The 16,146-nt window shown below is 44.6% G+C and overlaps 1 protein-coding gene across 7 annotated transcripts in view; it reads left to right on the top strand.

Annotated features, from left to right (window-relative positions):
- Positions 1–16,146, top strand: part of LOC130281634 (alpha-2-macroglobulin-like protein 1) — a 371,222-nt gene that overhangs the window by 90,709 nt on the left and 264,367 nt on the right. For 6 of the 7 annotated variants that reach the window (XM_056529065.1, XM_056529066.1, XM_056529064.1 and 3 more), the window contains exons 2-4: positions 5,098–5,173; positions 8,466–8,649; positions 8,942–9,107. In XM_056529065.1, the coding sequence (XP_056385040.1) occupies positions 5,098–5,173; positions 8,466–8,649; positions 8,942–9,107 (426 nt within the window). Of the gene's footprint in view, positions 1–4,573; positions 4,601–5,097; positions 5,174–8,465; positions 8,650–8,941; positions 9,108–16,146 lie in introns of those variants that run through there. The other variant, XM_056529068.1, reaches the window with a different exon arrangement.

Here is a 16,146-nt window from a genome sequence, read left to right as displayed (position 1 = left end):
ATATAACCTACACATTGTACATGGATGTAATATGGCCGCATATAACCTACACATTGTACAGGGATGTAATATGGCCACATATAACCTACACATTGTACAGGGCTGTAATATGGCCGCATATAACCTACACATTGTACAGGACTGTAATATGGCTGCATATAACCTACACATTGTACAGGGCTGTAATATGGCCGCATATAACCTACACATTGTACAGGGCTGTAATATGGCCGCATATAACCTACACATTGTACAGGACTGTAATATGACCACATATAACCTACACATTGTACAGGGCTGTAATATGGCCGCATATAAACTACACATTGTACAGGGCTGTAATATGGCCACATATAACCTACACATTGTACAGGGCTGTAATATGGCCGCATATAACCTACACATTGTACGGGGCTGTAATATGGCCGCATATAACCTACACATTGCACAGGGCTGTAATATGGCCGCATATAACCTATACATTGTACAGGGCTGCAATATGGCCGCATATAACCTACACATTGTACAGGGCTGTAATATGGCCGCATATAAACTACACATTGTACAGGGCTGTAATATGGCCGCATATAACCTACACATAGTACAGGGCTGTAATATGGCTCCATATAACCTACACATTGTACAGGGCTGTAATATGGCCGCATATAACCTACACATTGTACAGGGCTGTAATATGGCCGCATATAACCTACACATTGTACGGGGCTGTAATATGGCCGCATATAACCTACACATTGTACAGGGCTGTTATATGGCCGCATATAACCTACACATTGTACAGGGCTGTAATATGGACGCATATAACCTACACATTGTACAGGGCTGTAATATGGCCGCATATAACCTACACATTGTACAGGGCTGTAATATGGCCGCATATAACCTACACATTGTACAGGGCTGTAATATGGCCGCATATAACCTACACATTGTACAGGGCTGTAATATGGCCACATATAACCTACACATTGTACAGGGCTGTAATATGGCCACATATAACCTACACATTGTACAGGTCTGTTATATGGCCACATATAACCTACACATTGTACAGGGCTGTAATATGGCCGCATATAACCTACACATTGTACAGGGCTGTAATATGTCTGCATATAACCTACACATTGTTCAGGGCTGTTATATGGCCACATATAACCTACACATTGTACAGGGCTGTAATATGGCCGCATATAACCTACACATTGTACAGGGCTGTAATATGGCCCCATATAACCTACACATTTTACAGGGCTGTAATATGTCTGCATATAACCTACACATTGTACAGGGCTGTTATATGGCCTCATATAACCTACACATTGTACAGGGCTGTAATATGGCCGCATATAACCTACACATTGTACAGGGCTGTAATATGGCCACATATAACCTACACATTGTACAGGGCTGTAATATAGCCGCATATAACCTACACATTGTACAGGGCTGTAATATGTCTGCATATAACCTACACATTGTACAGGGCTGTAATATGGCCGCATATAACCTACACATTGTACAGGGCTGTAATATGGCTACATATAACCTACACATTGTACAGGGCTGTAATATGGCTACATATAACCTACACATTGTACAGGGCTGTAACATGGCCGCATATAACCTACACATTGTACAGGGCTGTAATTTGGCCACATATAACCTACACATTGTACAGGGCTGTAATATGGCCGCATATAACCTACACATTGTACAGGGCTGTAATATGGCCGCATATAACCTACACATTGTACAGGGCTGTAATATGGCAGCATATAACCTACACATTGTACAGGGCTGTAATATGGCTGCATATAACCTACACATTGTACAGGGCTGTAATATGGCCGCATATAACCTACACATTGTACAGGGCTGTAATATGGCCGCATATAACCTACACATAGTACAGGGCTGTAAAATGGCTACATATAACCTACACATTGTACAGGGCTGTAATATGGCTGCATATAACCTACACATTGTACAGGGCTGTAATATGGCTACATATAACCTACACATTGTACAGGGCTGTAATATGGCCGCATAGAACCTACACATTGTACAGGGCTGTAATATGACCACATATAACCTACACATTGTACTGGGCTGTAATATGGCCTCATATAACCTACACATTGTACAGGGCTTTAATATGGCCGCATATAACCTACACATTGTACAGGGCTGTAATATGGCTACATATAACCTACACATTGTACAGGGCTGTAATATGGCTACATATAACCTACACATTGTACAGGGCTGTAACATGGCCGCATATAACCTACACATTGTACAGGGCTGTAATTTGGCCACATATAACCTACACATTGTACAGGGCTGTAATATGGCCGCATATAACCTACACATTGTACAGGGCTGTAATATGGCCGCATATAACCTACACATTGTACAGGGCTGTAATATGGCAGCATATAACCTACACATTGTACAGGGCTGTAATATGGCTGCATATAACCTACACATTGTACAGGGCTGTAATTTGGCCACATATAACCTACACATTGTACAGGGCTGTAATATGGCCGCATATAACCTACACATTGTACAGGGCTGTAATATGGCCACATATAACCTACACATTGTACAGGGCTGTAATATGGCTACATATAACCTACACATTGTACAGGGCTGTAATATGGCTACATATAACCTACACATTGTACAGGACTGTAATATGGCCGCATATAACCTACACATTGTACAGGGCTGTAATATGGCCGCATATAACCTACACATTGTACAGGGCTGTAATATGGCCGCATATAACCTACACATTGTACAGGACTGTAATATGACCACATATAACCTACACATTGTACTGGGCTGTAATATGGCCTCATATAACCTACACATTGTACAGGGCTTTAATATGGCCGCATATAACCTACACATTGTACAGGGCTGTAATATGGCCACATATAACCTACACATTGTACAGGGCTGTAATATGGCCGCATATAACCTACACATTGTACAGGGCTGTAATATGGCCGAATATAACCTACACATTGTACAGGGCTGTAATATGGCCACATATAACCTACACATTGTACAGGGCTGTAATATGGCCACATATAACCTACACATTGTACAGGGCTGTAATATGGCCACATATAACCTACACATTGTACAGGGCTGTAATATGGCCGCATATAACCTACACATTGTACAGGGCTGTAATATGGCCTCATATAACCTACACATTGTACAGGGCTGTAATATGGCCGCATATAACCTACACATTGTACAGGGCTGTAATATGGCCTCATATAACCTACACATTGTACAGGGCTTTAATATGGCCTCATATAACCTACACATTGTACAGGGCTGTTATATGGCCTCATATAACCTGCACATTGTACAGGGCTGTAATATGGCCACATATAACCTACACATTGTACAGGGCTGTAATATGGCTACATATAACCTACACATTGTACAGGGCTGTAATATGGCCTCATATAACCTACACATTGTACAGGGCTGTTATATGGCCTCATATAACCTACACATTGTACAGGGCTGTAATATGGCCACATATAACCTACACATTGTACAGGGCTGTAATATGGCTACATATAACCTACACATTGTACAGGGCTGTAATATGGCCGCATATAACCTACACATTGTACAGGGCTGTAATATGGCTACATATAACCTACACATTGTACAGGGCTGTAATATAGCCACATATAACCTACACATTGTACAGGGCTGTAATATGGCTACATATAACCTACACATTGTACAGGGCTGTAATATGGCCACATATAACCTACACATTGTACAGGACTGTAATATGGCTACATATAACCTACACATTGTACAGGGCTGTAATATGGCCGGATATAACCTACACATTGTACAGGGCTGTAATATGGTCACATATAACCTACACATTGTACAGGGCTGTAACATGGACACAAATAACCTACACATTGTACAGGGCTGTAATATGGCCACATATAACCTACACATTGTACAGGGATGTAATATGGCCACATATAACCTACACATTGTACAGGGCTGTAATTTGGCCGCATATAACCTACACATTGTACAGGGCTGTAATATGGCCGCATATAACCTACACATTGTACAGGGCTGTAATATGGCCGCATATAACCTACACATTGTACAGGGCTGTAATATGGCCACATATAACCTACACATTGTACAGGGCTGTAATATGGTCACATATAACCTACACATTGTACAGGGCTGTAATATGGCCGCATATAACCTACACATTGTACAGGGCTGTAATATGTCTGCATATAACCTACACATTGTACAGGGCTGTAATATGGCCGCATATAACCTACACATTGTACAGGGCTGTAATATGGCCGCAGATAACCTACACATTGTACAGGGCTGTAATATGGCTACATATAACCTACACATTGTACAGGGCTGTAATATGGCCACATATAACCTACACATTGTACAGGGCTGTAATATGGCCGCATATCTATAGTATATAAGTGTTGCAGATTCTATAGAGCCTGGTAACATATGATATAGTAATGTATACGTCATGGGGGTGAGCACAGGCCCGACCTCCATTAATCACTGGCTGTTGCCCATAGCAACCGTTCCCAGCCCCGTCCCCATTATACCAGAGCTCCTTAGGATATGAAGCTGAGCTTGGATTGGTTGCTATGGGCAACAGCCTGTAATGGTTTCAGGCAGATCGCTAAATCTAGGCCTTGGAGGCTTTATTTTATGTTCTAGCTTCGTTAATGGGTTAAAATAATTTTATGGTGGAAGTTGGTGCATTTTTCGACCTGACCAAAAAAAAAATTATTATTATTATTCGTATCCACCCAAAACACATTGGAGGAGATTTATCAAAACCTGTAAAAAGCAAAAGTTGACCAGTTGCCCATAGCAACCAATCAGATCGCTTCTTTCATTTTTCTTTTTTTAAAGTGAAAGAAGCGATTTGATTGGGCGCTCTGCACAGGTTTTGATAAATCTACCCCCATTATACGTGAGAAGTTACCGCCGCTCATGTCTCCTTGTGGATTTCTTCCCCAGGAATGGACTCCAAGATGTGTCTTCTGCTTCTGCTCCTGTCCTTGGACATGGCTCTGGTTTGGTCTAATAAAATACCGTAAGTACAATGCGCGGCCTCTTATATAAATATATAGTCTATGCTGTGTAGCATCTAGAGCAGTGGTCTCAAACGGTGACCCTCTAGATGTTGCAAAACTTCATCTCCCAGCATGCCCGGACAGCCAAACACCTGTCTGCCTCCTCCAGAGGATCCACACTGTTTAAGGAAGGAAAATCATGGCTTCCCTTTTGCAAAACTTCAACTCCCAGCATGCCCGGACAGCCAAACACCTGTCTGCCTCCTCCAGAGGATCCACACTGTTTAAGAAAGGTAAATCAAGGCTTCCCTTTTGCAAAACTTCAACTCCCAGCATGCCCGGACAGCCAAACACCTGTCTGCCTCCTCCAGAGGATCCACACTGTTTAAGAAAGGTAAATCAAGGCTTCCCTTTTGCAAAACTTCATCTCCCAGCATGCCCGGACAGCCAAACACCTGTCTGCCTCCTCCAGAGGATCCACACTGTTTAAGGAAGGTAAATCATGGCTTCCCTTTTGCAAAACTTCAACTCCCAGCATGCCCGGACAGCCAAACACCTGTCTGCCTCCTCCAGAGGATCCACACTGTTTAAGAAAGGTAAATCAAGGCTTCCCTTTTGCAAAACTTCAACTCCCAGCATGCCCGGACAGCCAAACACCTGTCTGCCTCCTCCAGAGGATCCACACTGTTTAAGAAAGGTAAATCAAGGCTTCCCTTTTGCAAAACTTCAACTCCCAGCATGCCCGGACAGCCAAACACCTGTCTGCCTCCTCCAGAGGATCCACACTGTTTAAGAAAGGTAAATCAAGGCTTCCCTTTTGCAAAACTTCATCTCCCAGCATGCCCGGACAGCCAAACACCTGTCTGCCTCCTCCAGAGGATCCACACTGTTTAAGGAAGGTAAATCATGGCTTCCCTTTTGCAAAACTTCAACTCCCAGCATGCCCGGACAGCCAAACACCTGTCTGCCTCCTCCAGAGGATCCACACTGTTTAAGAAAGGTAAATCAAGGCTTCCCTTTTGCAAAACTTCAACTCCCAGCATGCCCGGACAGCCAAACACCTGTCTGCCTCCTCCAGAGGATCCACACTGTTTAAGAAAGGTAAATCAAGGCTTCCCTTTTGCAAAACTTCAACTACCAGGATGCCCGGACAGCCGTTGGCTGTCCGGGCATCCTGGGAGTTGAAGTTTTGCAAAAGGAAAGCCTGGATTTACCTTTCTTAAACAGTGTGGATCCTCTGGAGGAGGCAGACAGGTATTTGGCTGTCCGGGCATGCCGGGAGTTGAAGTTTTTCAACATCTGGAGAGACACAGTTTGAGACCACTGCACAAAGGGATGAGAGGAGAGGGAAGCCTTGATTTACCTTTCAGGGACAATGTGGATCCTCTGGAGAAGGCAGAAGGGCCTTTGACTGTCTGGGCATGCTGGGAGTTGAAGTTTTGCAACATCTGGAGGGCCACAGTTTGAGACCACTGATTTAGGGCATTTCCAAGAAAAGCTAAATACTAACTCTACTGTCAAGCATTCAGCCGTTTCTTTGCAAGATTACAATATGGCAGCTTCCTCATTGTAGTCTATGGCCTAGAAGCCTCTTGTCTTTCGGGACCACCAATGTTCTATATGTGGTGGCCCAGTATAGGAGCTGTACCCTTGCTGTCCTGTCAGGCAGCCTCCTTGCAGTGTCCCCTGGGCCCCCCCTGCATCTGTTTTCCTTGCATATTCATTTGTATATATGTTCTCCAGTGTATTATACTTTAAGAACAAGTAACGTGATTAACCAGTGTCATGTGATTGTAACCCAGTGAGGTATCAGTGACCATGTGACCTTAGGGTGACCTATGAGACCCCTCCTAGTCTCCCCCATATAAGCCCTGGGAGGAGCTAGCTCGCTCTCTTGAGTTCCAGTTAAGTCTTGGCTGAGGTCCAGTGCAGTCAAGTCCTAGGGTTGTGTCTGGAGTCCAGAGGAGGCCTCAAGTCAACCACACAGCCACAAGTCTACAAGTCCACTACTCCCAGGTCCCAGTCAGAGCCTGGTAAGCTACAAGCGGGGTATAGTCAGTCTCAGTCAAGGCAGTCAAAGTCAACCTGTCTTCAGTCAGCAATGCCTGCATCAAAATTGTCCCAGTCCACTACAAGTCCCCGCAAGCCCTAAGGTCTCTTAAAGGACAACACTTTTATATATTCCCGTGCCCGGGCCTCAAAAATAAACAAAATAAACTCATACATACCGTCCTACGAGCCCCAGTTGGTCTGGCACAGGCCTCACAGTCCGGCAGTGCTGACCTCATTCCACTTCCTGGGGACGGGGACGCCGCAGAGCCGTCGGCGCATCACCGGCCACAACGATGTCCCATCTCGGCTGATGATAGGCTGAGCCCACTGTCATGTAAGAAGCCGGCCAGAGCTCCTTACATGACAGTGGGCTCAGCCTATCACTGGCCGGGGCGGGACATCATTGTGGCCGGTGATGCGCCAACGGCTCTGCGGCGTCCCCGTCCCCAGGAAGTGGAATGAGGTCAGCACTGCCGGACCGTGAGGCCTGTGCCGGACCAACTGGGGCTCGTAGGACGGTATGTATGAGATTAAAGGAAATCTGTCATCAGTATCAACCGCACTAACCTGTCATACAGGCTTGTAGTGCTGATGAAACTGATCAAATCAATACTTACCGGCTGTTCCAACATTATTTAGCTTTTTCTTCATATGTAAATGAGGTCCTTGGGGCATGGGCGGAGCTACGGCCGTAGCTCTGTGCATCCCTACGCCATCTTTGGCCAGGCGGGTGCTCCGCCCAGCTCATCCATATGCATAATCCCCCTCCCTCCTAGCGATGCTGGATTACTCTACGGCGCATGCACTACTTACAGGGTGAAGCGGCACATGCGCCATAGAGTAAACCTGCCGTGCAAGCAGGGAGGGGGATTATGCATATGGATGAGCCAGGCGTAGGGGTGCCCGGAGCGCCGGCCGTAGCTCCGCCCATGCCCCAAGGACCTAATTTACATATAAAGTGAAAGCTAAATACCGGCGGAACGGTTCATGACACGGTAAGTATTGTTCTGATCAGTATCACCCGCACTACAAGCCCGTATGACAGGTAAGTGCGGGTGATTCTGATGACAGATTTCCTTTAAGGAATTAGAAGATGGAATAAATAATGGAAACAGTTAAAGAAAAATTCTGAAATAACATTAAGTGTCTAAAGGGGTCATAGAAAATGTATCAGCAAAAAGTCATGTCCGCAGTCGGGGGTTGTGGCTCCTGTATCTCTGGCTGATGGTTTAGGAATCATATGTTTTCTTGTCATTGCAGATACTTTGGATTATTCGTCCCCCCCGACCTGTATTATCCATCGACAGACACATTCTGCCTGCACACCTCCCGAGATCTGCAGGGATTCTCCCAGATATCAGTGGATCTGAAGACGTCATCGGGAAGCGTTAACCTGTATACGGTCCGGCCAGACAGCCCGCCATGGCACTGCCAGTCATTCCAGGTGCTGAGCCCCATCCCATTGGGCCCCTCGCACTTATATGGGAGGAAATACAATGTAACACACTAAGTATATAAGGAGCGTAGATATAGGGGGGATGTGGAGACTATAGAGATGAGTATTATAAAATTTGGATTATCCATGGCGGCCTTAGAGCGTTAAATTACATCTCTAAAGTCATCTTTACATCTGCTCCATATACTCAATAGTCACTTCTAGACACATACATATGGCTAGTGACCAGCGCTCAGATGTCTTTTATTACTGAAAGGACAAAACATTATGTCCCCCACAGGTTCCTGAACCCTCAGATGCTACAGAGAAAGCCACCATTGTTGTCCAGGGACAGAAGAACGAGGGGAACAAGATTGAGTTCAGTTCCAAGGAACTGACCTTGAGGAAGAAAAATACGGGGACCTTTATCCAGACGGACAAGCCCATCTATAAACCTGGACAACAAGGTAAGGGGCAAAGCCTATAGATAGGAACATGTGGAAAAAACAGAACAATGGCGCCCCCTGTGCTTTTATCCAACAGTAACCGTGATAGATCAGGGTAACAGAGAACTTCTCACCTTTAGTTGTTGAGCTGTAAACACAACACCGATGTCTGCCTCGTATTGGGGCCCTTAGTGGCCAGCAGCTGCCCGTTTCTGTCCATGCCCAGGGCACTGCGCTGGTTAATAGAGCTGAAGAGTCTTCCGCACTTCGTGTAGAGGGAGAAATACTACACTTGATCAGCGAAGAGATATGGTCCCCTCTTCTTCACAGACCTAAAGAGGAGGGGAGCATTTCTCTTCGAAACGCGTTGTCCCTATATAAGAGGTGAATAAAGCCTTTACCGTTGTCCGCTCTCAGTTATTCCTGGTATTAACCCTTCTCCCCGGTTCAGCAAGCGCCGATCAAGTGTCAGATTTCTCCCTCTACATGAAATGTGGACGACTCTAAAGCCAATAGATGGAGGATACAGTATATACATAAAGGAGGAAGGGCTAAAGATATATAAATGTATAGAGGAGAATGGGCTATAAATATAGACTTGCATTGAGGGGGGCGGGTGTGACGTCATGAGGGGGCGGGGCTATGACTTCACAGGCTCCCGGCTCCAGCGTTCGGAACAGTTTGTTCCAAATGCTGAGCAGCGGAGTACCCCTTTAATTTCTAGAGACAATTTGTTTTCCCTTTCTCCCAGCAGCAGCACACAAATATCCTTCTGCCTTTCTTTTTTTTGTACTTGTATATTGCACACAGTGTTGTGTAGGGAGGCTTTTCATAGAAGGCTAATTGGGACATAATTGTTTATTTATTTTCATAATTAATAAAAGTTCCATCTGTCCTGATTGTTCACAGCGGCAGTAATACCCCACGTGTGCTGCTGTTAGGACTGAGGGAAAACACATTATCATTAGAGATGTTGCGAATTGTTCACCGGCGAACAGTTCCCGGCGAATGTCGCATGTTCGCGTTCGCATCGCCGGGCGAACATATGTGAAGTTCGATCCGCCCCCTATACTTTAACATTGCAGTAAACTTTGACCCTGTGAGTCAGAGTCAGCAGACACATTACAGCCAATCAGCAGCAGTCCCTCCCTTCCAGACCCTCCTACCTCTTGCACGGACGCCATTTTACCCTCATTCAGCATGCTGCAGGCTTAGGAAGTGGAGGGACAGAGAAGCTGCTCCTGCTGTATAGGGAAAGCGATAGCTAGGTTGCTGCTAGGTGGTGTATTCAGGGTCCAGTTTACTTCTAAAGCACTAGTCTAACATCTGCTTTAAGGACAGCACCCAAAAAAGCCCTTTTTAGGGCTGAAAGATATCAGTCCTGGTTGGGAGGGAACCGCTGGTTAAAAGGGGTACTCCAGAATCAAACTTAAGTTCCTTCAAGCAACTAACTACTACAGTATTCAAAGGGCTGAAAGATATCAGTCCGTGTGTTTTGCAACAGCTGTAGGCACCCTGGTTGGGGACCACTGCTTAAAAGGGAAACTCCGCTGGCAAGTTTTTTTGCTCATTGTCACACTAGTGAAAATCACATTTGGTGTGACAGTTGTGCAAATTAAAAAAAACAAAACTTTTTGGGCTGTCAAATAAAATCAGTCGTCACTGTTAGTTCACGTCACAGTTGCCATTTTTCCTGCCTGCAGGGCAAATTGTGTCACCCTAGTGCAAATCACATTTGGTGTGACACTTGTACAAATTATAAAAAAATATGTTTTTTGGCTGTTAACCCCTATGACATACCTGTACATCATGAGTGGCAAGGTGTTCCCGACCCATGACATACAGGTATGTCAGCGCCCGGTAAGATGGTGGTTATCACTGATAGCCAGCCATCTTACCATGCGACCACGGAGGGTTTCATCCCCCACCCCCAGCGATCGCTGCTATCAGCTAGTCAAATCTGACTAGCTGATAGCAGCGCGGTGTGTGAGTCCCGATCACGGGAATCGGGACACACCGCTCTGCTAAGTGTCCCTTACCCGTCCCCCGGCGTCACTTACCCGGCCATGCGGTGTCCCCAACAGTCCCGGCGCGAGCGGCGTCCTCCAGGCGGTCCCGGAGGTGGTGCGTCCCGGCGATGAGTTTCCAGCAGCAGGGCGGCATCTTCATTGGCAGCAGTGAGATCGCCGTAAAGCTGGAACTCCCAGCATGCCTAGACATCCTTTGGCCTTCTGTGCATGCTGGGAGTTGTAGTTTTGCAACATCTGGAGGTCCACAATTTGGAGACCACTGTATAATGGTCTCCAATCTGTGCTCTTTCAGATGTTGCAAAACTACAAATCTCAGCATGCTCAGTCTGTCCAGGCATGCTGGGAGTTGTAGTTCTGTAACATCTGGAAGAGCACAGATTGGAGACCATTATACAGTGGTCTTCAACCTGCGGACCTCCAGATGTTGCAAAACTACAACTCCCAGCATACCAGACTGCCCAAGCATGCTGGAAGTTGTAGTTTGGCAACATCTGATCCTTCAGATATTGCCTAACTACAACTTCCAGCATGTCTGGGCATGCTGGGAGTTGTAGTTTTGCAACAACTGGAGGCACACTAGTTGGGAAACATTGTCCATTTCCTACCTCAGTGCTTCCAGCTGTTGCAATTGTTGCAAAACTATAACTCCCAGCATGCACTGACAGAACATGCATGCTGGGAGTTGTAGTTTTGCAACAGCTGGAGGCACACTGGTTTGGAAGCACTAAGTTAAGTAATAAACTTTCAAGTGTTTTGCAACCAGTGTGCCTTCAGCTGTTAGATAACTACAACCCCCAGCATACACGGACAGCCAAAGGGCATGCTGGGAGTTTTAGCAATATACCTCTAGCTGTTGCATAACTACAAGTCCCAGCATGCCCTTCTGCTGTAACTGCATGCTGAGATTTGTAGTTTTTGCAACAGCTGTAGGCACACTGGTTGCAAAACACCAGTTTGTTATCTAACTCCATGTTTCGCAACCAGTGTGCCTCCAGCTGTTGCAAAACTACAACTCCCAGCATGCACAGACAGCCAAAGGGCATGCTTGGAGTTGTAGTTTTGCAACAGCTGGATGTTTGCCCCCTCCCTCCCCCCAATGTCAATGTACAGGGTACACTCACATGGGCGGAGGTTTACAGTGAGTGCTGCAAGTTTGAGATGGCGCAAATTTTGCGCTGCAGCTCAAACTCCAGCGGTAAACTTGCTGTGAACCCCCGCCCATGTGACTGTACCCTAAAAACACTACACTACACTAACACTAACCTAAAATAAAAAGTAAAAAACACTACATATACACATACCCCTACACAGCCCCCCTCCCCAACAAAAATGAAAAACGTCTGGTACGCCACTGTTTCCAAAACGGAGCCTCCAGCTGTTGCAAAACCACAACTCCCAGTATTGCCAGATAGCCACTGACTGTCCAGGCATGCTGGGAGTTTTGCAACAGCTGGAGGCACCCTGTTTGGGAATCACTGGCGTAGAATACCCCTATGTCCACCACTATGCAAATCTCTAATTTAGGCCTCACATGCGCATGGCGCTCTCACTTTGGAGCCCTGTCATATTTCAAGGCAACAGTTTGAGGGCCACATGATGACCACAATATTTACTCATTTTAAATCTGTTGATGTGAACAGTTACCGGTATCTGGAATTTCAAAGTGGGCACTATAGAAAATGGATTAACAATATCCCTTTTAGCCAATTTCGGCGGATTAGAAAAAATTGTACAAAAGATAGTGATTTTTTAACCCAGTCCCGTATTTTAAATACCGTATTTTTCGCCCTATAGGACGCACCCTATTTTTAGGTGCAAAATCTAAAAAATTAAAGATTTTGAACCCAATAGTGGTCTTCAACCTGCGGACCTCCAGATGTTGCAAAACTACAACTCCCAGCATGCCCGGACAGCCGTTGGCTGTCCGGGCATGCTGGGAGTTGTAGTTTTGCAACATCTGGAGGTCCGCAGATTGAAGACCACTGCAGAGGAGGTAATACTCACGTGTCCCCGCCGCTTTTGGGGAAGAAAAAGTGCGTCTTATACGGCGAAAAATACGGTAAATGTTTTAAATCTAAAAAATATCCTGAACAAATTATCCAAACTGCGTTTGAGAAAGCCAGAAACCTAGACCAAAAAAGCTGCTTGGCTCCAAAACAAAAGAGAAATGCTGAAAAAGACGCTAATACATTCTCTATGAATTTTATTACAACTTTCAACAAAAATATTCCGTCAATTAAACATATTGTAAAATCACATTGGCACATCTTACAACAAGATAACTACCTCAAACAACACTTACCTGACAAACCGCAGTTAACCTTTCGGGGAGCTCCGAATCTGAAAGTCTACTAGCCCCAAGCCAGCTACGCCAACACCGCTCCCAAACTGATGAAAAGTGTGGAAATCCTTCCAGGAAACCTGGTAACTAGAGATGAGCGAACTTACAGTAAATTCGATTCATCACGAACTTCTCGGCTCGGCAGTTGATGACTTTTCCTGCATAAATTAGTTCAGCTTTCAGGTGCTCCCGTGGGCTGGAAAAGGTGGATACAGTCCTAGGAGACTCTTTCCGAGGAATGTATCCACCTTTTCCAGCCCACCGGAGCATCGGAAAGCTGAACTCATTCATGCAGGAAAAGACATCAACTGCCGAGCCGAGAAGTTCGTGACGAATCGAATTTACTGTAAGTTCGCTCATCTCTACTGGCAGCTGTTGTAGAGAAATCCCACACGGCCTTACTCACATCAGTTCTAAAAAAAACGGGTGAAAGATTTAATATAAAAACCCATGTGACATGTCCGTCTGACTTTGTGATACGTCGGAAGAACTACCCAACCGCTCCACAACAGGTTAAACAAACATCGACATAACATCAAGAACAAGTTCTTGTTACATGGAGTCTCTAAACATTGTGCCCAAGTCCATCCTGACACAAAAAAAAATCCCATCACTATTAACCCTTTGGAGGCCATACCACAAAATGTCTCCAATAGATTTGAGCAATTAAAGGGTTACCTCTCATCAAATAAACTTTTGATATATTTTAGATGAATGAATGTTGAATAACTTTCCAATAGCATGTTAATGAAAAATATGCTTCTTTCTATTGTATTTTTCCCGATCAGTCCTGTCAGCACAAGCATTTCTGCCTCATGCTGGAGTCCTAAACACTCAGAGCTGCCAGCCTGCTTTGTTCACAGCCAAACAGGCTGTGAACAAAGCAGGCTGGCAGCTCTGAGTGTTCGCCTTTGTGAACAAAGCAGACTGGCAGCTCGTAGTGTTTAGGACTCCAGCATGAGTCTGAAATGCTTGCTGCCAGGACTGGTAGGGAGACCCCTAGTGGTCATTTCTTCAAAGTGGAAAATTAAATAGAAAGAAGCATATTTTTTAATAACATCCAATTGTAAAGTTATTCTGCATACATTAATCTATAATATATCAAAAGTTTTTTTGATGAGAGGTACCCTTTAAAACGTAAAGAAGTACATATATACAGGATGGGAATTTTGGTTCCCGATGGCCTCAATGAACTGTCTGAAGTTATTCTATAATCACTTAATATTATGTCATGTTTGTTCTATTAATAAAATGATAAAACTTGATAGAAAATTATAAATAAAAGACAGGTCTACTTTTTCTATAAAACTATACATAACAAATTAATTATTACCATTGTCATCAGATATATACATTCCTTTTTTACCACTCACCCATTAGATGTCTTCTTATGCATTCAACTGGAGTCGTTTGATTAACTCTTCCTCTCCTGCCAACGCTACTTCAATCCCTATGTAAAAAATACAAGTATAGGAAATCAGGGTTATATTGCCATCTAGTGGTGGGTTCTGCAACAACACCACATAACGTTTCCTTCCACATTTATGCACTACAACACTGCCACCCAATGGTCATTTTTTAGGTACTGTTTTTCATTCATTTTCTAGAGTTTTTTTTAAAATTATAAATACAGTGATCCCTCAACTTACAATGGCCTCAACGTACACTAGTTTCAACATACAATGTTCATTTCTGGACCATTGTAACTTGAAACCAGACTCGACATACAATGCTATGGAATCAGCGAAACGTGTCAATCAATGGCTGGAAGAACCGACCAATCAGAATGGATATTTTACTGGTAAAACCCCTGTATTACTGAAGCGTATGCACTGACTGGTGTCTGGTAGCGCCCCCTACAGTACATGGAGGTATCACGTGTACTCTTTACCTTTTTTGAGGACATTGCGTGTTCTGTTCAGGACCCTGAAGAAGCTTCTGTCCTCTACATAGACCAGTGTTTCCCAAAGAGGGTGCCTCCAGCTGTTGCAAAACTACAACTCCCAGCATGCCCGGACAGCCAAAGGCTGTCCGGGCATGCTGGGAGTTGTAATTTTGCAACAGCTGGAGGCACCCTGGTTGGGAAACACTGAAATAAACAGTGATTTACAGCTACCAGCAAATCGTTACTACTTTTATATGTAAGGACTTGCATTATCTATATTAGTTATCTACTTTTTGTTGTTGTTTTCCGGTTCCCCCGAAGTGGTCATCAATTTTCTTAGACTATAAATGTAATCGTATTTTATTGAAATGAGTGCCTGACGAAGATCCTGGTTCGGGATCGAAACGCGTTGCTAATAAAGAAGTTAACATTCATCTCCGGGTACCAGCGCCTTCTTTAGAGGAACTTGTTCACATATCTCTTTCCAGGGCAACAGTTTTGGGACACATATGGGGTATCGCCGTACTCGGGAGAAATTACCTTACAAATTTTGGGGGGCTTTTTCATCTTTAACCCCTATGAAAAGGTGAAGTTGGGGTCTACACCAGCATGTTAGTATATAAAAATTAAATTTTTTACACTGACATGCTGGTGTTGCCGCATACTTTTCATTTTCACAAGAGGTAAAAGGGAAAAAAGACCCTCAAAATTTGTAATGCAATTTCTCCCGAGTACGGAGATACCCCATATGTGGGCGCAAAGTGCTCTGGGGGCGCACAACAAGGCCCAGAAGGGAGAGTGCAC

The sequence above is a fragment of the Hyla sarda genome, chromosome 7 (assembly GCF_029499605.1).
Source record: "Hyla sarda isolate aHylSar1 chromosome 7, aHylSar1.hap1, whole genome shotgun sequence".
Classification (NCBI taxonomy): Eukaryota; Metazoa; Chordata; class Amphibia; order Anura; family Hylidae; genus Hyla; species Hyla sarda.
The sequence above is the reverse complement of the archived record's forward strand: the minus strand, read 5'-3'. Positions and strand labels throughout refer to the sequence as shown.